General features: G+C 41.7%; 1 protein-coding gene across 1 annotated transcript in view; it reads right to left on the reverse strand.

Moving 5' to 3' along the window:
• The window catches only part of CAMK1D (calcium/calmodulin dependent protein kinase ID), a 217,161-nt gene that overhangs the window by 122,034 nt on the left and 70,003 nt on the right, over window positions 1-25,124 (reverse strand). Inside the window, exon 2 of the mRNA XM_005143332.3 lies at window positions 863-994. Coding sequence (XP_005143389.1) covers window positions 863-994 — 132 coding nt within the window. The remainder of the gene's footprint in view (window positions 1-862; window positions 995-25,124) is intronic.

Raw genomic sequence — 25,124 nt, forward strand, 5'->3', positions numbered from 1 at the left:
GCCAGTTTTGTCACATGGTGCCATCAGCTCCTACATGACCAAGAGCTGGGCCAAGAAGTCCCACTAGAGATAGAGTGCAGCAAGAATCAGAATGCCCCAGTCCATCATGAACTTCTGTATCATTGTACTACCTTAAATTCAATCAGAAAAGAAGGTACTTTTAGAAGTTTAAAACAAGTTACATGGACCAAGCCTAATGCTTGGAAAGAAAGTCAAGGGTGGCGAGTACAGATCCAGGTATCTCAGGTAAGGTGAGATGAATCCCTCCTTTAGGGCATAAGGTGAAGAAGAGGAAAGGATCAAGCTCCTAATGACTTCACTGAATCCATAATAAGCAGAATCATGAGTTTACTTTTTCTTATCCGGGTATTCCAAACATGGGCAGGGAAAAATACATACTGTGGACAGTCCTTCAAGGATAAGTCCTCCTTCCAGAAGTGACAGAGATTCCTCTCCATGTTACAGGTTATCACCTACATATCTCCTATAACAACCCATAGCAGGCCATAGTTTTAGAGCAATTTGTATAGAGACTGTTTTAAATACTTTGAGATTATAACCCTGCTCTTGCTCTCCCCAAAGCCAGTGACCCAGCTGCTGACAAGAGCAGTGGATAATGTCTTTTTATGGCATCATAGGCTTTACTCCAGCCTAAATCCTCTTCTTTCCCACTCTGCAGTCATCTGGATGTATTAATACAAAAGATAACCATAGCGTTTTCCACTACATTTTCAGCTTCAATCTTGTCTGCCTGTGACGCACTGAGCAACCTGCCAGTCACACTTGTCAATCACTGTTCCTGCTCCTTAAATGCAACAGGCTCATTGAAGTGAAGAAGCAGAAATGAAAGTCTGATACTTACTTTCTCAGGACTGCAATTTCATTCTCTATGCTGCTTTCCTTTCCCTTCAGTGCTTTCTTGGGAATGCACTTGACTGCAAAGAGTTTCCCACTTGCTCTCTCTTCAGCCAAAACAACTTCAGAGAATGCACCCCTGAAAGAAGAAAAGAAAACCCCTGGTTTTAAGTGGTGCCTTTTGTTTGGAAGTTGTTAACTGAAATGTATCATTGAATAAAGTTCTTCTTGTGCCTTTTGCAAGTGGCTCTTATTAACCACAGTAATAGCATTACGAGCATCTTTGCCTTTACAAACATACACAGGCATTCATATTGACACAAAGCACTAAAGGCTTATCAAATACAATACTTTTAATAAAGGACCATAGTCCCAGCAGAGGTATGAGCAAAGCTTGAAGATCAGAAAGTACTATTTCTGCACACAAAGGCATGGACCATGATCCGTGCTTATTTAATGATGATGTACTTTTTCCCTTCCTGAGGTTTTTGGAGGAGCAGCACAAAGTCCCTAGGACTCAGTGACACACCACTGCCAAGAGTACTCCAGGTTCCTCACTGACCACAAGAGGTCAGGGCCTCCACTTTGGTCCTCAGTGACAGCCCAGAGCATCTCTACACCCTTGGCTCAACCCTGACTCAGACAGGGAAGCAACGTCAGACCTCCTCTGTGTGTACTGAGATATTCCACAACACAAACTGCTGTGTGTAACCGCTAAAGCCAAAGGATTGGATTAAATCACAGGTCCAAACAGCCTCCCTATGGTTACCCCAGAGAGGATTACACAAATAAAGAAACTTCATCAAGGCAGCCAGCCACTAATTGCAGAGAGTAGGCAGTGCCTCTCCTCCATTCGATTATTCCATAACAGTGTATTATTTCTTGCACTTTCATCGCTTCCTCCAAAGCATCTGGACCTGACTGAGAAGAGGCCAGGAAAATGTTACAGTCTGTGTTATATACACATTTTTTTTCTGTTCTGACACTGTTTTCTGAGCATTCAAGCATCATTTAGACACTGCTGGTCTGGACAAACCTTTGTTGTGGCATACTAGGATCATTCTCATGTTCTGGTGCTTGTTACTGGTGCAGCAGAGAGGTACTGGGCCAGACAGAGCATTGACCTGATGAGGAACAGCAAATCCTTGCTCCTATTCACCAAAACCCCTTCCTAAAGCACCCGCTTTATCTAAGAGTGATCAGAGACAAGGACTTGTCTAACCAGATCACAGCTGAAGGATCCACCAGCTGAAGGTTCATATTTTATTTATACAAAATAAAGAGGCAGGAAGCTTTCCTTTATTATTTCCCACCCATCAATAGATTATTCTGCTCTACTACATAGCTCTCTGTGAATAACGCTCGGCAGCATGCTAAGCAAACCCAACCACACTCCAGCCTGCCCTGAAGGTGTTAATGTTTGACCACAGCCTCATTTAGCTACCACAAACTTTCTCTGACTCACTCCCCACAACTGCCTGTGGATAAACAGAAGCATTTCCTTTCCTGACCAGCCTCTTCTTTAAGTAATGAACTTCGATGACACAACCAAGCAGCTCAACCAACGGTTCCTGAGTTGCAAAATGACTGAATGAATCATTAAGTCTGTGGATAAGCAAAAGGAAGAGCCTGCTGCTCTGGAAAGCAAGCACCTGTTTACCCAGAAATGCCTTTTTAGCCAGCAATGATGGGGAAATGGTGATGGGAAGTTTAGGAATGGATGCAAAGAGACTTTTGCAAACTGTTCCGGCGGATGTTTGACAGCTTGTGATGCTCTGAACCAAGAACATTTTGCCTCATTTCTGCTAAAAAAGACAGACTCTGACCACATTCACACCACTCTTAACTACGGGAATGATTCACTGTTTTCTGCTTTGTGTATTATCTAACATGGCATGTCAGAGCATCATGGACTACAATTTAGAGTCCACGCAACTCATCCTAATGGCTTGTGCAATCAAACCATTCAATGTGTTTTTGAAGACATATTGTTTGCTTTCCTATTATCAACAGTCCTAGTCATTTGGTTCACCAAATGAAGTTTTCGTCCTGACCCTCATGCTTGGGACAGCCAGATCAGAACTGCAATAAAACCCTTTTACTGGAAAGCCCTAAGACCTCTCAGTGCTTATGAGCTTTGGTTTCAGACCAGGGTGCTCAGAAACATACAGGACTTCTCCCAGCTATATTTCATGAACCCTTTAAACCCCAATTGCTTAAGCTTTCAACACTGCACTTCACTCTAGCTGTCTTGAACAAGCTTTTTGCCTTCTGTTAAATGCCATTAAAAGCAGCATATTTATACCGATTGTTTAGGGATTGTACAACCCTACCAGCATTTACAGTATTATAAAAACACAGAGAAATCTCATCTCAATCTGGATTTCATTGATGTTCTCAGACAACAAAATAAAGGAAATGCCTTTATTTCCACCTATGCAATAAAGACAGTTTTGGGAACCACCTCGATTTCAGCTGCCTTCACTGTGTTGCTGGATTTTTTTCTCCACTTATCAGGGCAGCCATGCAGTTCAGTGCTGGAAACAGCCTCTGTGGATTTAAATGACATTCTTTTTCAGGAGCTCCAAGATACTCACAAAACCCAATTCCATATCTCCTTAACAATATTTCTCATTAAAGCATGAAATAAGCTGAACCTCAGCTAAAGCATTTGCTCACATGTCAACCCTCGACACTGACAAGGCGCTTTTTTACATTGAATTTTATATGAGGCCATGACATGAAATTGATGGTGCTGGGAAGAGCCCCCAGGCAATGGCGGGGGAGCACTGGGGTGGATCTGCCGGGAAGGCAGGAGGGAGATGCCAAGTAGTCGGCACTTTCCTGTGCAGTGTATGTGCTCCTGTGTCCATAGAGCAAGGGGGTTGGGGAGAGCAAGAAGTCAACGGACGAAAAGATAAGTGAAGTGCTAGAAGGAAAGGGAAGGGAGGGAACAGACACAGATAGGGATTGAAGAGTTAAACACAGACTGAGAGGAACCAACAGTATAGTGCAAGAACAAAGAAATTACAGCAGGGAGCATCAGCAAGGAAAAGGTAGCAAAGACACTCCTGGAGTCTGCTGGAGTCAGGGAAGAGTCAGAAATAATAGTGAATAGATGGGCAAGCAATTATCATATTTCAAACATACAGCTGAATTCATCCACCCTTAATGAACCTATCCAACCCCCCACTAAACCCCTCTTGACTCATGCATGAATAGATAAATACCAAAGGCAAAGTCAGAAAGACAAAGTTGCTCATTTTCTTGCTACCAGGAATATTGCTATGAGCAAATTGCTTGCCTCCTCAAAACCCCGGAACTACTGACTTGGCAGGCTTGTTAAAGACGACTTTTTTCCCTCCCAAAGAATTACTGTGGCCTTTAAAATCAAGACAGTAATGAAGGAAGAGATTTATCTCTAAGAATTTACTATGATTCTTTATTGGGGATTAAACATTAATTGTATGCAAAGTTCTATAGAGAAGTTTGGATTTGGAAAACGTTGCATTTTACACCATCAAAGTGACAGGAATTCTTGTGAAAAGGACATGGCTTCCATTAAGCATCATCAAGCCATATTATATGATAAAAAAAGGAAAGAAAAAACTATAGAGGAGATGTTGGACAACCAGAATGCTACATGTCTGCAGCTCAGACAGGGCTCTGGATTAAAACCCCACCTCTCCTAGGAGGTACCTTATGGTCTCTACAACACATTATGTTCCCAAGACCTGCTATTTGCAACCAATATGCCAGTATCTCCATGTTCATTGCACCGAGCCAGAAAGAGATTCAGAAACCTCTTCATCAATCTTGCATTTTGAACCAGGAGGTTTTGTCTGGAATTTCATGTATGGGGAAAACACCATTTCTGTGAAGGCCACCAGCGAACAGGGGCATTTTTTTATTCTGTGAAATACTGAGATACCGAGAAGGTGTTTGTGAAAATATTTGGTGAATTTTATTCTCCTTCCTCCCCCAGAAAATATGTTTGAAAAAAAGTATTTTCACACTCTGATACAGTTACTTTTTTTTTTTTTTAATAGGGAGAAGAGGTTAAGTGATTAAAACTTATGATTTTAAAGGCATCTACAATGGTTGGAATGCCTCATTCTCTTCAGCTGCGAAAGAGGTAACTGCAACCTTCCCAATGTGACTGTAGACCCCGCTTTTGCCTCTCTAGAGAGAGGCTTCAACACCCTTCAGGAGCTCTCCTCGTCCTGCCTGGACATTATAGCAAACAAATAAAAAACCATCACAGTTTTGAGGAAGTAGGACAGTGATGGAAATGGGTGAGAAACTTCTGCAAAATCAAACCACCTTTAGATGCTGAGATACATGCAGGAAAACAACCTATTTTTGCAAGTTTTGATCATGTTACAATTTACTCTAGAGGATCCATTATTTTCAAACTTCTAATTAAGGTGTGGAATAATTTTATGGTCTAGATCATTTTTAATATGATTAGGAACAATGTAAAGGGGGGGAGAAGAGAGGTTAAATGACTTGATGAGTGACACTGAGATAATGGCAAATTCTAGAGGGTGATCAAGATGTTATGACTTCTCACCCTTTTGCATGTATCATGCATCTGGTCCATGCAGATCTTATGAGATGCCAATCTTTTATAGCTTTAATTATTTCTCATCTGGTTATTTTCTTTATCTAGATTTAAAGATTAGGACTTTAACATTAACATTAGAATACAAATACCATTCATACCTAAACAGACTGGATTTCCTATTAGAAAACAATGGTTGTAAGGCTAGGCTATCCTGCAGTTCAAAGCAAAATGAAGGACAAGTAGCTTTTTCCTTCATCTGTTTGAACTATAATTTAATATGAACACTTAATTTCTGAAATACAATGAACAACATAGACCATGACAGCAAGTCTGTTCTTATTCTCAAAAAGAATTGCTGTCACAAGAATACTGACAAAGTGAAGACAAAGAGTTGATGGAGGGATAAAACTTAATTTTTCCATTTGCAGAGACCTCCATGTTGAGCAGTTTTCCACTGCATTAGCAGGTGCTCTGTCATACTAAATCAATAGAGATAGCCAGGAAACAGATTTTATATCTTCGGGCTGCGTATAGCTAATGATCTTAATTATGATACACTTGGTTTTCTGTGTGGACTTTGCCACAGTCAAACCATGGGGGGAAAAATAGCAAACATTCATCATCGGAAAAATAAACCATGTCCACAGTGAAGTTTAAACTGAGATGGGACATTGACTGAATCAAAGTGAGACTGTCAAAGCAGGTCATTTCTGTAGCATGGCTTTGGCAACCACACACAAATTGTGCTTCTTGCCTCCCCAAAGAAATTTTACTTTGAACTGCACCATAAACAGATGCAGGTATGTAAGAAAAAGTCTTCTCTGGCATTTTCACAGCTTTTCCCATGGCCCTCAAGGAGTTAACTGTGGGATGAGCACAGGCTTTGCACAACCAGCACATACCAGGTTGATTTTGGTCACAGAATCATAGAATAGTTAGGGTTGGAAAGGATCATCAAGTTCCAACCCCCCTGCCATGGGCAGGGACACCTCACACTAAACCACATCACCCAAGGCGCTGTTCAACCTGGCCTTGAACACTGCCAGGGATGGAGAATTCACAGCTTCTTTGGGCAACCCATTCCAGTACCTCACCACCCTCACAGTAAAGAATTTCTTCCTTATATCCAATCTAAACTTCCCCTGTTTAAGTTTTAACCTGTTACCCCTTATCCTATCACTACAGTCTCTAATGAAGAGTCTGTCCCCAGCATCCCTATAGACCCCCTTCAGATACTGGAAGGCTGCTATGAGGTCACCATGCAGCCTTCACTTCTCCAGACCAGTTTTCTACTAAATTCTTTCTCCTGCACCAGTCATGTTCTATGTTTTTTTATTAATTTTTCTACTCAGTCGTTTCTGTCACAGAGATTCCAGGCTCATCCCAACATAAACTCAATGAAATTTTTCTCTCCAAAGTCATGTCCACGAATGTCCGACAGCTGTGTGAAAACAAATTTACAATAAAATTTTTCAATAGGTTGGTGATGTCCGAGTTCAAAGTTAACAAAACTGAAGTGTGGAGGGTGTTTCTACCCAGCCAAAAGCAAAGGAAAAGGATTTCAGTACTATTATTTGTGGTACAGAAGTCAAATATCCTTACACATCCCAAGAGGTGAATATAAATTTATTGGAAGAGAAACACACACTGCCTAATCAGATTGCAGCCATCTATTTTTTAGAGGACAAATGCTTTTTCTAGCTATTTTCATTCATCAAACACGCAGTCCCAACCATGCAGCCCCTTCTATGGGAATGCTTCCTTTGCCTGGGCTAGAACAGAGCAATCAAGATCGCTGTATTTTTAGCCTCATCACTCATTTAACTTCCACTAAGCCACCCAGTGACTACTGAAAATGCTGATTTCCAACTTGGGGCCTGGTGTTTGCTATAACACCAGACACAGCTCTGCCCTGGGCTCCATCTGACCCTGGTTCCTTCACCAGGACTGACCCTGATCCCCACCTGCAATGATGTCCCCCATTCCCACAGAGATGCCCAGGGCTGGTTCTGCTGTTACCTGTTGCAGATGATGAACAGCAGTTCAACTGTGCCAAAATGCTATAGCCTGATGGACACTCAAACAACAATGGCAAGGGGCTAAAATACTCTTTGATGGTGTTCCCTGTGTCAAGGAGCACTGGACCTTTCTGGACCATTGACACGTTTCTCTGTGCCCTGAGCTATTGCCCTGTGCCAATACCCTCAGCATTTTGACGAAGATAGAAGGTGCATTAAGATAAGACCATCGGGGTCTTCCAATGAGCAGCCACTTCCTCACAGTGTGAGAAAAGCCCAGGAATCACCATGCCCAGGGATGGGCAGCACATCCCCAGGTCTAGACTTCATCTCTCCAACCACCTTTGATGCTCCTTCTCTAGCATAATTGTTGGGAGAGAGGAGACACATTAACACATAGATCTCTGCTGGGACTTACAGCCATGACCATAACAGAGACACCTGACAGTATCAGACTGAAGGTAGAGCTTCCTTCACCTCCTTACAAACCAGTTTGGTTTTCTCCCTCCATTACAGGGTGACTCACTGTGATAGAATGAGCAGCACAAAGCTTTCATCTTGCATAGTCACCAAAAGTGTTTGGGTTTAACTTCCATTTTTTGGGGTACTATTATCTATAATTACAACAGCAGCTTAGTGTTTTGACAGTTTTTGTCACCAGAGTCAGCTGCAAGAATTTTAATGCCAATTTGAGGCTTATAATTTCTTCTGTTTTAGCTATTCAATATTTTATACTCTCAGGGAAAAAAATAAAAATAAAAAAACAAGCATCAAAGAAATAGAACTAAGATTGAAAATCCATGTCAGCTACTTAAGGACAGCTACTTAGAGGAGAAAGACTTCTATGAAGCCAAAAAACACCAATTTAGAGTTGCACATGATAAAGCATGAATTTATAACAATATAGTCAAGGTGGATTCCTTCACACCCCTGTTTCTTCCCCTGGACCACCTCCATCAGAACACAGTCACCTTGTTAATGGCCAACAATCATTTTCACCCAAGACAAAAATGGCTGGAAACCATTTAGACCATTCTGTAGTCAAAATCAGTTCTTTACTCCAGGACAAATTTCAAGTTCACAGCAGGGCATGGCATACACCACCAGCATTCCTTGAAAAACTCCCTTCTCTTCCTTCAAGCACAATGTTGTGAGGCACCAGAAAAAGTGCCACACTGCTCCATTGCATCCTGTGCACTTCCCTGGCCCATCAATGAGCCAGCTCAGCTCCCGCTTGGAAGGCCAGCAGGAAAAAGCCACATTTGAGACTTGTCCTGTAATGAAGGCAGGAGAGCAGAGCACTGCTGGGATGGCTTCCAGCCATGGGGATGGGAAATCCCATGGTGCTTGAAGCACTCCAACTCATACATGAGCAGGGTGAAGGAACCAAAACACCAAGGGCCAAGGAGACTCCCAGGCAAGAAAAGCCATTATGTGCAGAGCAGAGCAAGGCATACAGGATTCAGTGCCATAAAACTTATGTTCAAAGATGAATAAACCACATAAAGCACAGAAATTAAGCCAAAAAGAAAAGTTTCTGCAGAAGCTCTTCTCTTTCTGAGATGAACTAATTTGTTTTAGCTGCCTGGTGTATGCTAATTTAATAGGATGCTATGCAGTCTGTTCTGAGACAGTGATACATGGATACTAAAAAGGGAAACTTGCCCAGCGCAGATCTCCAGTGATATTTGTTATTACAGTCCTCTTCTTTCCTGAAATGTTTACTCCTTTCTTATTAATCCTGACCCCTATTACAAAGGAAAGTATTGTCTCTACAGGCCTATTATGTTTACATTACATCCTCAGTGGCAATCACAGTAAAGCTATCCAGAATCACAAGTAAAACACATAGCTTTCTGTACAGAGATCTTCCTTCCATTATACACCTCACAAAGGAGCTGTTATGCAGTTTATTTTCTCCACCGATGATCACTTTCTCTCCAAAGTGAATATTTAAATACCTTTTTTTCACTTTCATCTTTTAAGACCAAAGGAGCTCATTGTCTCTCAGGATTTATCTGATGGCAGCATTCTCACGAGGAAATAACCTTTCTTCTTCTAATAATGACCTCAAACCTTTCTTGAGGCAAAAGTGATCTCCATAATTTTTTTCAAAGCACTTCCCTGTTCTGACACTGATCTATGCAGCGCCTATTACAACACATCTGATTTCTGGAGACCTTCTCTGACCAGTTAAAGCACATTACACCAAATTGAAAAAGCATGTTTCTTCTTCTACACAGAAGCTTAAGAGAAGATCTGGCATAGCATGGCACTCTCCAAGAGGCTGGATCAATTAAGGAACAACTAGATGACAGCGCATCTTTTAAAGCAAAGCCAAGCCAGTGCAGACACTATAGTTTTGCTTGCAACAATTCCTCTGTTCGTTCTAAAGAGAAGGTTTTAGTCAAGATGAAACTAGAAACTGCCTAAAGATCAAATAACTTCGAAGTTGTGTCTAAATAATGGGAAACTCCCAATTAGTCAGGAGTTTTGCCTAAAGGTGTCTGGGCCTTCACAAATCCGAGTTGCAAAAGTATACACAGCACCTTGTTCCTTCGGGTAGTATTTATCTCTCTACAAAACAAAGCCACAGTATCAGTTCTGGTGGTCTTTCTCAGTGATCATAAGCAAACAATTGTATTAATTGACCTATGATTTTCAAACACCAACCCCATCCTTCATGAGCTGTATTGTCCATTCTACATATGAGGGACTTGAGGAACAGGAACCACATGGGCCAATTCTTTTTATCCAACTTTGATATTTTAAAAGCTAGGAACTTTGCATAATCTAAAAATGACACCCTCATTTTGTACTCAAGAAACATCTCCAACAGATTATTACATCTCATCCAAAAATATATTGAAGGCAGCACACTATGACTCTATAGGAACTTTTAAACCCTGTCAACCAAAAATCCCCTGCTCCATTTGGCACCTAGCTCCAGTCAAAGAGCACATCTCAGATGCATAGACATTAGCCCCAAGATGCCTGTTAGGCAGCTGCAATTAAGTTAAATGACTTCCAGCCTTAGGATCCAGTCTTACTTCCAGAGAAACCAGAGTGAAACCCAGAATGAAAGTTCTCTGACCACATCTCAGTGGGTTGTTGACACCTAAGCTATTCCCCCATGGCCAAGAGATGGCCAATACAGCAGTGCTGGGTTAACTACCTAACACTGGTCAAATGAGTCGCACCCTAAACACATCTCTTGGTCTTTGCTGAATGCAAAAGGAGGCTAGGGGGAGAGATGAAGATATCTACAGTGTGGACACTTTGAAAGCTAGGGCAAACAAATCTCCTTGCCAACTCATAGGACCTGAGTATACAGAACGACCACGTATTTAAAACAGGATTAGCAGTTGTATGCTTCTATTCCTATGATCACAGCATGGCTCCTACCTATTCTAAGGACAAATTTAGATTAGTTAATCAAACCATGAAACCAAGGCACATCTCCTGGAATCTGCTTTTTCCAGTTTAATCCTTTAGACTCAATCTACAGCCTCCAGTCAGGAAGTGCTCCCCATGAACATGATGAGCAGCCACTGAAAGAAGAGGCCACAGGGTTCAGAGCTGTCACAAGCAGAGCTAACAATTCCCATTGTGTAAGAGATCTTCTGTGCCACTATGAAACTCTAATTGACTTGTTCTCATCCTGTTGTTACCCAGCCAGCCACTCTCGCATATCTGTTTTAAATATTTGGACTAAAAATTATGTGTACTTTGTATCCTCGCCCACTGCAAGTCATAGCTTAGAGTTAACAAAAAAGAAGACACACACAATTCAGTACAATGGAATATAGATTGTTTCATAGCTCAGGACTGAACTCTGGTAAGAAAAGCCACCACAGGCTATCCAGAGGTCCATCTGCAGTCCTACTTCCAATGGCCACCTCTTAAAACACTAAAAGAGTGTTTACTTTCCTACATCCCAGCCTCTTTGCTCATGTATCCACATGCACTTTCATGTCTGAGCTAAGGAACATTATGAAATCTTAGCAAACTGGTTTGCCTAGTAACTGGCAAGCTTGAAAATAAACATTTTGGCAAAGATGATTTTAGTGTAACTGTACACAGAAATTACCAGGAACTTCTGAAACTCCTGGATACTTCCACAAAAAGAATTGCCACACACCTTCCAGCTGGATGAGCTTCAGTCAATCTCACTCAAATCTCACTGCAAAAAGGGTTTTCCTTTCAGCTTCTGTTGATGAGGAATTTCTCTGTGGCTCCATGTAAGGTGCAGTGTTGAGACTACTAAGGTTACTCACAAAATAGATGCAGCACCAGCACAATTTTTTTCCCATAATCTTGTTGCTCTGGAGAAGAGAAGGCTCCAGGGAGACCTTAGAGGAGTTCCCAGTGCCTAAAGAGGCCAACAAAAAGCCTGCAGAGGGACTTTGCAAGGGCCTGTAGGGACAGGACAAGAGGGAATGGCTTTAAGTTGAAAGAGGGTAGATTTAGATTAGACATTAGGCAGAAATTCTTCCCTGTAAGGGTGCTGAGGTGCTGGCACAGGGTGCCCAGAGAAGCTGTGGCTGCCCCATCCCTGGCAGTGTTCAAGGCCAGGTTGGACACAACAGGGGTTGCAGCACCCTGCTCTAGTGGAAGGTGTCCCTGCCCATGGCAGGAGGTTGGAACTGGATGAGCTTTAAGGTCCTTTCCAGCCCAAATCATTCAATGATTCTGTTATTTACCATAAGAAAGGCTTTAGATTCCTGGTTTAACAGCAACCAGTTTAGTCTTCACAGAAAACAATCAGTAATCTATTTACCAGCCCTGCTGATAAGGAGATGAAGACTGAAGACCTCCAGATCTGCCTAGGCAAGCTGCTGCTACTGAACTTCATCTGGCTCACCAGAACTGTGACAGACTGACTGCCTGCAGCTTCAGCACACAGTACCAGCACACCTCAATGCTGGGCTACTCATGCCTCAGTACTCCTATTCTCCAGTAAGCAACAGCAGAGGTGGAATCATTGTCAGCGTCACAAGCAGCTCACAAACACCAGCCAAAGTCGACTGCTGTGCAGAGATGTCCTTCTTGTTGTAAAACTTCAATAGAAACAATCTGACAGCAACGCTGATTCCCTTTATCTGAAATGCAATCATTGTACATTATAGTCTCATAACACAATGAACGAGTTTCCTAGGAGATGACTGCTGTGCTCCCTACCTATTTATAAAAATGAAATTTCTCAGAACTCATTTCCATCTCAGGTTGACATGCTACATGCACAGTGACAATCACCACCACTGTGGTGACCACCAGCCTTCATGTGGGTCCAGATAACCCAGCCCAAGCCTTGGATAGCAGGGCTGAGCAGTACCATAACATGCCCAAGGAGCTGGATTGAGGGTGGGAAGAGGGGGACACAGCTCTTCAAAGCTGACAGTAATAATTCCTGTGTTTCTTTGGAAGCTGCTGCATCATTTCAAACATGAATAAAAAGGATGTAGCATACTGTCCTCTCAGGTTGCATGCACCCCAGAAGATGGAAGTCCCCCAGAAGGATTGCAAAAGAACAATGACAGAGTGACAAGGAACATTGGATTGCAAGAATCTCTCTCCCAGTGGACTATAAAGGTTATCTGAGAGCCAGTTCCCCAAAAATACCATCAGCAGCAGGCCACTGGCAGTGAATTGAGAAGCTAAACTGAGCCTGGTCCAGCCAGAAAAAGCTGCCGCAAGTTGTGTGTGTTACAGATGTGCTGTGGTTGGGAAGCCAGGCCACAGAAGAGATGGGCTGCAGAGTATCTAAAACAGGTTAAAAGTTGATTAAAGGGAAAAGTTAGAAAGATTCCATAAATTTGGCTTCCTGTGGAGCTTCCGTTCACTCTCACTGAAAGGGCTTGGATGGGAGGAAAGGCTGGACACTTAATCCTAACAGCAAGTGCACAAGTTGATCCCTGGGGTCATTTTAGGAATAGATCAAAATGAGATGGTGTCTCTCCTCACCATTATCAAACAAGGAGGTTCACTATGAAGCAATAAGCTCTGAGTCCTTTAAAACATGACAGGTCAAAAGGATGCATAGGAAACTGCTGGAATAGCAGAAAAGCATGATACTTCCTTGGGGAAAAGAGTTTTGCTTTCTGCTATGAGTAAGAGCCAACTTTTATTAGAAACTTTATGCTCTCTGAAACAAAGCCTTTTCCCCATTAAACTATTTCAATTTCTAAGTGAATAGTAACTCATTCCAACAGAACAGAGACTTGAGGATACCAAAATGTAAACTCACATGGCTTGCTTACAAAATGTATCCTTTTTACCTGGTTAAAGGAAGACATAAAGAAGGCAAAAAATGCTCAACAGGGTTAAGCAATAGGGTTTCCCCAGTCCAGGGTCCTTTCATGAGTCATAGACATTAACAGTTATTTAAAGAAAGAGTGTAAGATATGGAGTTCATGCAGCATATGACTTCCTCCTACCCCATTTATCTCCCTAGCCTTCAACAATCAGTGATCCAGAAAAGGGATCTCTATTCAAGAGATTGACCCATCATTTATTACCTAAATATCCTCTACCAACCTGTGCAATTAATTTTCTTCAAGCCATTTACCCTTTAAATTTCACAGTCTCCTCTAGAACTGAGCTCCACTGAGTACAAATTACAGGAGAAAACAGTTCTTGTTCATTTTACATTTGCTGCTTACTAATTTCATTTCATAACTCTCTGGTAAAACACATTTAAAATAAGTAACCGCGTGCTTTCCCATGTCACATAATGGGTTTTAATCACAAATAGAACAAATGTTTTTTAAACCAGTACTAGAGAGTGGTGCTAGAAACAATCAGCAAAAGGAGTCCGCAAGAACAGGATTGCCCTTCACTCTCTACAGCAAGAAACTCTTGATCTATAGTAGGATATACATGAGACAAACCCAAAATTCTTATACTGGGCTAAGAGTTCAGAGGTTTTTTTAAGCACTTCTTTTAATTCTGAAAGAAGTATAAAATTGAGGAAACTTGTTACACAAGAACTGAGAAAGTCATAGCAGACAGAACCAGGAGAGTTAAAACTTGCAGGAGGCATAAGGACTGTTTAAAAACATCAGTGCTTCAAACCCAGAGCAAATATAAACCCCACATAAAGAAGCTCTAGAAAGAGAAGCCTGATAGGCCAAGTATCTGCACAAGTGAAATTATGAAAAGTAAGACAGCGCCCTCAAAATCAGAAGTTGTGTGTCCAAATCAGGAAACAAAACAGGATTTAAAGCGCTAATGGGTAAAATATAAAAACTCCAACAGGCAGGAAAAAGCACCTAAAGAACAAGCTGCACCAGGCAGGAAATTCAATAAAGACTGTTTTGCACGTATCAGAAGCCAGAAGTGAGCCGGATCATTGACAGAGTGGGAAGCAATCAAGTACAGAAGCAGCATGAATAAACCAATGGCTATAAAAGACTTTCTGGCATTTGTGCTTGCTGTAGGGAGGTTCAGGGAGGTTCTTACAGTGGACACCTTCTTTACAAGACTGGTAGAAGAGATTATAGACTGCACTGACTCAATCATTCTAGGGGAACTTAGGCGTGAAATTAGTGGAGCCCTAAACACAGGCTGAAATCTCTCTCTTAAAGCTTTATGGGTACCCAAAAATTAGAAGGCAGTTTATGTGATACAATTTTTAAAAAGTGATTCAAAGGAACAATTCAGGAATTAATTGGAGAGAACTCCAAATGGAGCAGGGAAGGTAATCACTATCCCTTCCAATGCAAGGATGAGGCAACAGCACATGAGAGTAGGAAGGACCCACTTCAAATCGCTACATCCAGCTTCTTTTCATAGGACACAGTAGATATTGACAAGGATTCAGAAAACAACTTCAAAAGTACTGGTGATGAAACTATCTCAGACTACTAAAGACACCATTTGTATCACAGCAAACGCCTGCACAAATCTCACTGAATGCAAGGGGAGTGCTCACACTATTATAATAATTACATTATTGTTAAATGCTGATCTGTACTTTCCTCCCCAAGCATCTGGCATTGGCTGCAGGGACAGCACACTGGCCGAGCTGCATTTTTGGTCTGACCCAATACAGCTGTTGCTATGGTCGATTAATGTGGTGGAGGCAGCAGCAGCCAACAGAAACTCACGGGGAAAAAATGGGTATGCAAAATGCATGGAGAATCAAGCTCATCACTGAGACAAATGGGAACTTCTTTAGGGTTAATCCATAGCAGAAAGCAAGGGAAAGTGTATGCAAAATACTGCCCAATTCCAACAAGAGCATTTGCACCTAAGTAACCCAGTCAGGACCTCTAGTAGTAAAGGCAACCTCTGACTTCAGAGGAATTAAACCAGCAGACAATTACTGTGAGATAAGCATCCAGAGAAAACGCAGCTATTAAAGGTACATCACACACCCATGGAGGAAACAGCCTTTGTGATCTTCTTAGACTGATCTCTCTGGAATAAATATAACCCCTCTCTTCCTTTATTCTTGCTTTAAGTGAATCATACGATGGGCCTTTTATTGACACTGCAGGATTAGAAGGTAGCTACTGCTAATTAACTAAAGCTCACATCCCAAGACTTAGTTATAACATCTTAAATAGCATACAACAATTTTCCTTATGGGATTAGGCAGTGCCATCACGTGTATGAAATATGTGGGAACTAGGGCAGGGAGGGCATAAAACAGACAAACCCCAGGTCTTCCCAGTCCAACACCCAATACTAAACTGGAAAAAAGATTCAAGCAACAGCTGGCATCATTCCCTCCCATCTTGCCATGAAAATTAAGAACTTCAGAAGTGTTTCCTGCTTTCTACATCATACACTACTAAATCCGCAATAAAAGAGCAGCATCATGAACCCTGCGATTCCAACAGTTCCATAAGCTTGTTTATTGGACCCCCATGTTTGACAGTGAATCTATCTTCCTAACTTTAGCACTGTAAATACACTTTGGTTGAGCTGCCATCAGTCTTTATAAGGAAGCAAATCTTTTTGTTGACAAAAGCCTCAGAGTGGTACACACAAATGTTAGCAGGTGTTCATATTTAACTTGTTTTTGTGGATTTTTTAAGCCTGAGATGCATATAGAGATTGAGAATTACTGTTTATTCATTTCTATGTAATAGGAGAAGCAGCATTTCATCTGTCTCATCCATATTTAATAGCTTCAGGCACAACAACCATGAAAGGTCTATTTTTCTCCCACTAGGGAAAACATTATTATTACTACTACCATGACTACATCTGTATTCTGAAATTATTCATCCCTGTCTTTCTGTATTACCTCTGTGTTATCTGTGGGCCAGGTCCTTTCCTGGTACTTACCTGAGTTACTGTGCCGATGGAGCTATACCGATTTATGGTACGCTGAGTCACATCAGCTAAGGACTGAGAGAAGTCAAAGCTTCTTGGCAGTATAAGTCAGGCCTAATTTTGCTGCCCTGAGGAGGGTATAGAACTACCCCAAGGTAGTTCTATAAGAACTACCCATTTGCAACTTCTGCTGTTACCTGGAAAGTGGTTTCAGGACCCCCTTGCCTTTAGGAGGTCCACTACCTATTTTCACACTTCTCAGTCTTGACACTCCCAAAGTGTAAATGGTGGTGCTAGGGATGGTCTCTGACTGCTGCTCCATAGTGCCTAGAGCAGACCCCTGCTCCCAAGATGGCATGTATATATGAAGGTTGGCACCTAATTTCTCCCACCATAGCCGAGCAGCTAAAGGTCTGTTCTGACAGCCCAGGCTGTGCACTGCCCTCTCAATCCCAACCCCAAAATGCAATGCAAACTCAATAAACCAGTGGCATCCCTTCATTCATCATCCAGTAAATCACAACAACCAGAATTAATAAATGGTCCAGAGCATCTGGACTATTTATCTGGTTCATTCATCTAGTTCATTGATCTAGTTCTTCCCTTCTATATTTAAGCAGAAAATAGAGAGGTATGCAAGCAGTTTTATCCCTTCCCACTGATAAGGGGGAACCTCAGTGAGCTCCAAGGAAGCCTCTTCTTCCTCACGAAGCCTGGACAGCCTCCAGCACACCTAACAAATGTGCAGTGGCAACTCCAACCAGAGAAACAGTCAAGATGTGTGTGTTTCCAGGTATTTGTTCCTGGGAAATAAAGTTCCCTTACAGTCTGCCATTAAAATGTTAATCATAAAACTGCTGAGGGCCCCTTAACCCAAGAGGTCACTCGTTCAAACGCAGCCAGTGTCAGCAGTCCCTGGCACGCTACCACGAGGCAGGGTTTACCAAGGAAGAAACAAATTTGACAGATTTGACCCAGTCACACACTGCAAAACCCACAAGCATGGACTGAGACCAGTCCCTTGCAACAGCAGCACTGCCAGCAGGATGCAAACACCCCAGGGGGCTTCACATGGGAGGTCTGTCTTTCCTGGGGCCAGGCTGATGAGCAGGTAGCCCAAGGGAGAGACCCAGTGCAGCCAGCAGCAGGAAGTTTTATGTCTCCAGAGTTGCCTGTTTAGTATTAGCTCCAATTCAAAAAGGGAAAAATAGCCCCCGGTGTCCCCATAATTATTTGTTTCAGACTCATATGCCTAAAGAAGCTAAAAAAACCCATGTTAAACACATTCATGGGCTGAAGGTCATGATGAGATCATCAGTGATACAGAGGAGACAGAGAGATAGATAGATAGATAGATAGATAGATAGATAGATAGACAGATAGAGACACACACACATCTTTTTTTTTTCCTATTGTAATTTGGAGATAGAATAAGACTGGAGGGAGGAACACACATTATCCCCTTTCCTCTGCATGTGTAGTTCTCATTAGGGCCAATTAGGATGATAATCATATCTGAAAGAAGGCTACAAGCCAACCTGTGTGATAAAAGCAGAAGCAAACACAACTCTAGGGAGCTTGGGGAGCAAACTGTTTTCCCCCACCAAGCTCATCAAGCTTGGATCTGACTTGATTCAACTGGAAAGGCTAGCCCTTTGTGAAGTTATCTAGGAAAGATCCTAGCTGGGAGAGGATGAGGTGACAGTGTGGGTCTTCATGGACCCACAAACCTGTCCCCTCCAAGGACTTGCCCAAATAATAGGTCTCTGCACACAGAAGGAGAGAAATTAATTGCTCTTTCCAGTTTTCTCCATACCTAGCATAAGACATCTAAGATTTCTACATTAGGAATAAATATATTGTTTGGGGTGAAGTCAAAAGAGGAAAACCTCATCCGAGTTCAATGAATACAGGCCCTGCACTCAGCTCTCTAATGCCTTTTCCACCCTCTCTCCCCAGAGCAAACTGACAAGTGCAATCTTAACAGGACTGTCTGGGCAAGGTTTCTGCACATTGATGTTTTACTTATGTTACCTTGTCTCTGATAACTGTGATTCCTTCCCCATCCCAGCTGCCTCCCAGGTGACTTCGTGCAATTACATTCTAATTGTACCACACTGGTGCTCTCTCTGGGATGGTACACCACTGTTTAATTTATAAATGTCAATTCGCAAGCACAATACAATGAAAAATTACCCACATCAGACTCAGAGCAGTTCCCACTTATGAATAGACAAGAAGGCAACAAAAATAATTAAGTACTTAACAGAGAGAGAAGATGAGGGAATGCAGGCAACCCTTTAAAACAACCCTTCCAAATTTTACATGTGCTTGATTTTGAGCCATCTAAATGGAAAAGGACAGGTAACTGAGTGACAGGTTTAATATTGGACATGACACTGCACAGTCTGTGCCTGTTTCGGAACCTATTTAATATTTAAATCTCAATTAAACACTAGGACCGACTTGACATTTAAAAACCTAAACAAAACACTTCAAGTGTAGCTCTTTAAAAAGCATCTGTAAAAGTACCTTCTTATTCCATGGACCTGCTCATTCTTTGCATCCCAAATAACATCTCCAGGATGGGAAAAATAAAAAATTGAAACATTGGTATTTGTTGATTTTTACCCCATTCTTCTTGCATAGTCAGTCCAACTCAGCAACAGTGAGCTGAGTTTTGTCCCTCTTGTACATCATCAGCAGAGCAACTGCAGAGATATCTCAGCTAGGTCTGAACTAGAAAAAGATTTGTTCTGCAGGAGGAAAAATCAGCTCATACCAAGCTCTGAATCACCAATGCTGCTGCTTTCAAACTATCTTGTCCTTTTATACAGCTGATCCCAAGTGACACAAAACGTGAGAAGAGGGCAGATGCCCAGAGCAATATTTGGGGAAATGGGAAAGGAAGAGATGCATGGAGCAACCTTGCTTCATGCAGTAAACACAGATCAACAGGACATGCCCTTCAGCTATCCCAATCTACTGCATGCTAAGTCACAGTACTGGCTGCAGCTGGACCTCGATCAGGGATTCATCTTTTCCTGAGCTGACAATATCCCTCCAGTATCAACCCGGCAGACAAAATGGGACAGAATGTGAAGAGCACCAAGGAAAAGCACCAGGTACAAAGTGGATTGCTTTAGGTATCAACATTTTCTCTATGGTTCCAACGTTATGGATATTACTGCAGTGTGAACATCCTTCTGCTTCCACCTGGTCAGGCGAGTGCATTCCAAACCCACCCATGCTTCTGCAAGGGCTTCAAAGCTGCAAATCAGGGATGAACACAAGAAACAACTGAGTCTACCATTTCAAGTCCTTCCAGGTTCATTTCTGTGCAAGCAATTCTAATGTGCTCACTGGAAAGTGTGCCCTCCATCCCAGAGTAAGCCAGAGAAACACACTCTGTCACATAAAAGCAGTGTTCTCATTTATGTCACCTATGATCAGGGAAGCCAGCTGCAGTCCCCAGCTCTGATGTGTAAGGTCAGCAGGAGAGCTATTAAATATTTAGAATGGGAAGCTCCAGCATTAACCAGAAGTATACTTCCATGCTGGCAGGTCTTATGGGATCAGCCAATACCTATATACAGCCCTATAAACCTGCCCTGGAGCAGGACGCAACAGCAAAACAAAGTGTTTTCCCCAAATCAAAGTTCCTACTTTTGTCAGCTGTAGGAGAACCGAGTTCAAGTTCCCACACTGATCCATGCTGGGCAAGAGGAGAGAAACAGCTTCTTATTTTTTTCACCCTCTTTCTGTGTGTGATTAGAGATGGGCCCAGGAGACATGGATTTGCTGTTGAAAACCTCCCCTTTGATCAGTTCAGTGAATTGTAGTTAAAACCTCGCAGTCCAGTACATCCAATTAGAGATAATCCTTAAATATACTGCTTGCATGAAGATGTGAGCTTTTTCTGGTGCCTGGAAGGGGAAAATGGGGAGTTTCTTGTTTTAGTACCACTGCTTACCCTGTCATATTTCATACCAACAACCAAGGTCACATGCTGCTTTTCCTTCCCTTATTTTCTGAAGAAGAAAGTAGAAAGGACACTTTTAGAACAGAAAAATACCCAAGTAGAACATGGGTCAAATGAAGTTTGGTGCCTATTTTTCCCACAGGAAAAATTGCCAAAGAAAAATTAGAGTAAATCCAAGAGGCAAACGTAACACTCTACATGATGAATTCTTTTCTGGTTACTTTCAAGGCTTAATTTCCTCATGTAAAGGGAGAAAGAGAAATAATGTGTCTCCCTTTGCTCCATAGGTCTGTTACTAAGAATGTTTTAGCAAATTTATTCATTTTTCAGGCTCTCTTCCCTATGCTTTCTTTCTCCCTCCCTTCTATTATGTGTGTTGAGGCTGCAGTGCCACTCACTCATTGCAGAGCTGCAAAGTTGACTCACTACAAGCTCATTTTTTCTACTCACCAATCTCATCGAATTATTAAAAAGGGCACCGTCAAGTTGGGAAGAATGTATCTTCAAAAATAAAATAAATTTTCTTTCCTAAGTTCCAAATAGCACCTTAAAATACATATTTAAGGGAAAAAATAAAGAAATACTTTGTAAAAGACTCATTTTCTTACCATTAATAATGTCCTTGCTTTTCTTTTTGCACATTTCAGTCCAGACAACCTAAGTTCACCATCAATTTCTAGACAACTTCACTCTCTGCTTTTCCTGTACTCGTAGAAATGATATTGCCAAGTCTCTAAGTTTATCTTCAGTCTTTGGGTATTTGTGGGCTTTTTTTTGTAAAGTTTGAGCTTCTAAAGCCATGAGTAATGATGTGGCTCGGCTTTCATTTTTATTTTGTTTTATTTTGGTATCTGTTTGCCTTCAGGGTTACAGGGAACAGTTTGACCGTGTGGCTCAAGTACACCCTAAAGGCTCAAAATCAAGAATCCAACTGAAATTTTTACATAATCTTGCTATTTTTAGGGAGATTTTGTGACACTGGGAAGACTGGAAGATGTTGGAGGTTTTTTAAACTCCGAGACTTGACTTGTCTGCAGTGTTAGATTTCGCATCTGAATTTCTTTTGCACTGCAGCTCCTTATAATAAACATGCAAGTGCAAAGTGTCCACAGCTCAAGATCTCTTTCCTTCCTTTTTCACCTGGGGCCAACATCTCCCTGGTTCATAGGACATCAGAGCAGTGCAGGCAACACCAATGAAATCCTTCTACTCTTCTACCCCTAACAACCACTGCCTCAGCTCAAGTGAGCAGAGCATCTAGGCACCATCAAATTAGAAAAACTAGGCAAAATCTAGTATTGCTGTACAGTGTTAATTTCTAAGCAATTCTGCAGGTATAAAATGAGCAAAACCACAGCACTTGTATCTAATCTATAATCAATAGTTAGCTTGAAACTCAGGGTCTATGGAAAGTGGAAGTCTGCCTCCAACACTTAAGCCACTGGTGACAACCTAAGAAAGATGCTGGGCATTAGCAAAGAGAGATTCCTAAAAGCTAACATGAATTGATCAGGAATCTTATATATAACACTATTACATGAAAGTGTGTAGTTAAAAGACAGAACCTGAGCTGAACTGAAACAAACAAACAAGAAAAAAACCCTCACTCCATATTTATTTCTTTGCTAGAATTCCTGTTGGAGCCTTGCTATAAAATCCAGCAGTGCATCACCTCACCAACAGAGACTTTTCTCACAAGACACCAGGAATACAAAAATAATGCACAGTTCAATCAACCTGCCTCTGGGTGTATTTACAAAAAGGGTTTCATTTCCCTTTAAACTTGATATATTGTTTTCAATACCTAGCTGAAAGGTAAAGGTATTAAATATACACTGCAGTGTAGTTTATTCCAGAAGAGCTCCATGGCGCATCTCGGGCAGCTCCCATGAAGACATCCAATTACTGCTTGTGCCAAACCTGACCCTGGCTGTGTGAGCAGGGCTGAACTTTCAAGCACACGGGACAGGAATTAATTTCTTCATTTCTACTGTAAAATTTATGCAGGAGAAAATATTCAAAGCATGCAAAGTCCTTCATTCAGGCTCAGCTTACCCTGATTTGAGAAACTTTGGTCCAAACTGTCTCTTTAAGTTATGACTTGGGAGTATGTGGTATATATGAAGGAGACTGCAGACAGAAAAGAAAGAAACACCAAACTGTTCTCCAGCAGTGTGGGTTGAGGGCTGTGCTTCCCTGCAAAGTGGTATACACTGCATGTTCTGGGGAGTATTCAGAAATGGAACAACACCTTTCAAGGTCTCACTTTCCCTGCGAATCGTAGGAGCTTCAGAGGAAGGAAAAAGAAAAGAAGAATCTATTTTCTTAAAAACCGGAATTTCAAATTTAGATGCAGCTCCATCAAGGCTCTCCCATAAAGTTCAGTGCAGGTTATGGCATGACAACAAATCTTCAGTGGGGATTAATCACTGTATGATCATACTCGGAGAGCTCAACCAAAACCTCAAGCACGTTGGGTCTCACACAAGCACACAGCCCCTCCATGACGGCTTAAAATCTCAACAGTATGGCAAAAAGGGTGAAGATACACAATGGGATTATTTATCCCAAGAGGTGGTTCACAAAGCAAACTCCAGATGTGGTTGTTAATGATTTAAGGCAGTTAATCCCTGGAATGAATGTGATTCAGTCTCTGCACTTGGGAGATGTTTGTTTCTCTATATCAGGAGATAGCACCCTTCCAAAAGAGCCACAGAATACACATCTATCCTCCAGGCTGCACAGACAAGGGTGTCCCGAACAAAATCATCTGCATAAAAGTGGTAAACACTGAACTGAAGTAGGGACAAAATATCTATTGGATTTGGAGGATAAAGATTTTCACCCAGTTCATAGTCATAGAATCACAGAATCAATCAGGTTGGAAAAGACCTTTAAGATCATCAAATCCAACCCTTACCCCAGAACTGCCAAAATATTAATATGCCCTTGATGCTATCACTGATTGGTTGCAATTGATTGCTCCTAATCCAGGCTTTGGCATAACACAAATTGTACCTCTTGTAAAAAAAATATTCTCTCCAGAATTACTATCTGTCTCTTCTTGTGCTGTCTCTCTACATAACTCTTCACATAACCTGGTCTGTTGCCAACTCTCATTATGTCTGGTCCTCTCATTTTAATTGCAAGCACTGTACGATAAGGACCTTCAATCTGATTTTTCTGTGGTGCAGAACGTGCAGTAAAGTTGCTCACAAATGACAGAGAAAAACACGAAAACACAAAGCTTTTGAAAAATGGGTAGGCATTCAAAATGAAATGATTCTTTAGAGAATGACTGGCTACTGACTGGATAAATCCTGCCACTGTTCAAGTTAATAAAACACATCTCTTGACAGGTGTTAGGTAATTTTTAGCAAAGTTACAAGGGCGTCACTATAGCTAATGTTATTAAAAGCTTTGATTAGTTATGAGAACAGGCTCATAGGTCTAAATCAAAGCTCCTAACTGAAGCTGGTGGGATAATTGATGTTCACAACCAGAAAAAAAGTCTTTAATTCCAATAAAACTCTATAGAAGGAAGAGGGCACACACGCTGAGAAGCTGAGATAAAACGTGACTTTTTGCATGCCTTCTGGTTCATCTTAAACTGTGACCCCACCTGAGCAGAGTGGACCCCTCAGTGTAGGCTCAGGTTGCCAAGAGATGGCACAAGTATTGCCCGTCTAGGTGACAGAAGCTGGCATGAGTGTGGTCCTGCCTCATCACACTTGAGGGGATAAATCGTGCCTGCTTAAATGCATTTACTCTGAGGATAAAAAGCCATGTTTTCTAGGTGCTATAGCAGCAGAAATAACGTAGCACATAATAACATAAACCAGCAACAATAAAGAAATACATATGAAATAGGCATTGCCTGAACCACCCGCAGGGCAGAGAAATTTGCACAGCATTCAGATGAGGCTGATTCTCTCTGCTGTATTTACGAGTGAACATTATTTCCTTCTTTTTCATGTCTCCCCTTGGAGAATCTCTTTGAAATACAGAAAAAAATGTCACTCCCACTCTTCTTAAGCACAGCTCCTGCTATGAACGTGAAGACCAAGTACCGAGCACATCCTGGTCCAAGGGGATTATCCTTATTCAGCCGCTGACCCAGACTTCCTTGCCACAGAGCTTGCACATGGGAAAAAAGAAATGAAATCCATATGGAAAAGGGAGTTAGCACTGGCTTGTATTCTCAAAAACATGTGCTGCCAAGTATGTGCTGAAGTCTAACCTGGGGATCAATCAGCCATGCAACCATACACCTGTGGGACAAATTTGGCCCCAGTTAATTTTATAAGCCACTTTTAGATTAAACAAGTTTCATTAAACCTCAAGCAAGAAGCATTAAACCAAAGGCAAATTCACGTCAGTGTACTTTCTTATCCTTAATTACATTATTCGCTTCTTT

Source organism: Melopsittacus undulatus, chromosome 5 (assembly GCF_012275295.1).
Source record: "Melopsittacus undulatus isolate bMelUnd1 chromosome 5, bMelUnd1.mat.Z, whole genome shotgun sequence".
NCBI classification, from domain to species: Eukaryota; Metazoa; Chordata; class Aves; order Psittaciformes; family Psittaculidae; genus Melopsittacus; species Melopsittacus undulatus.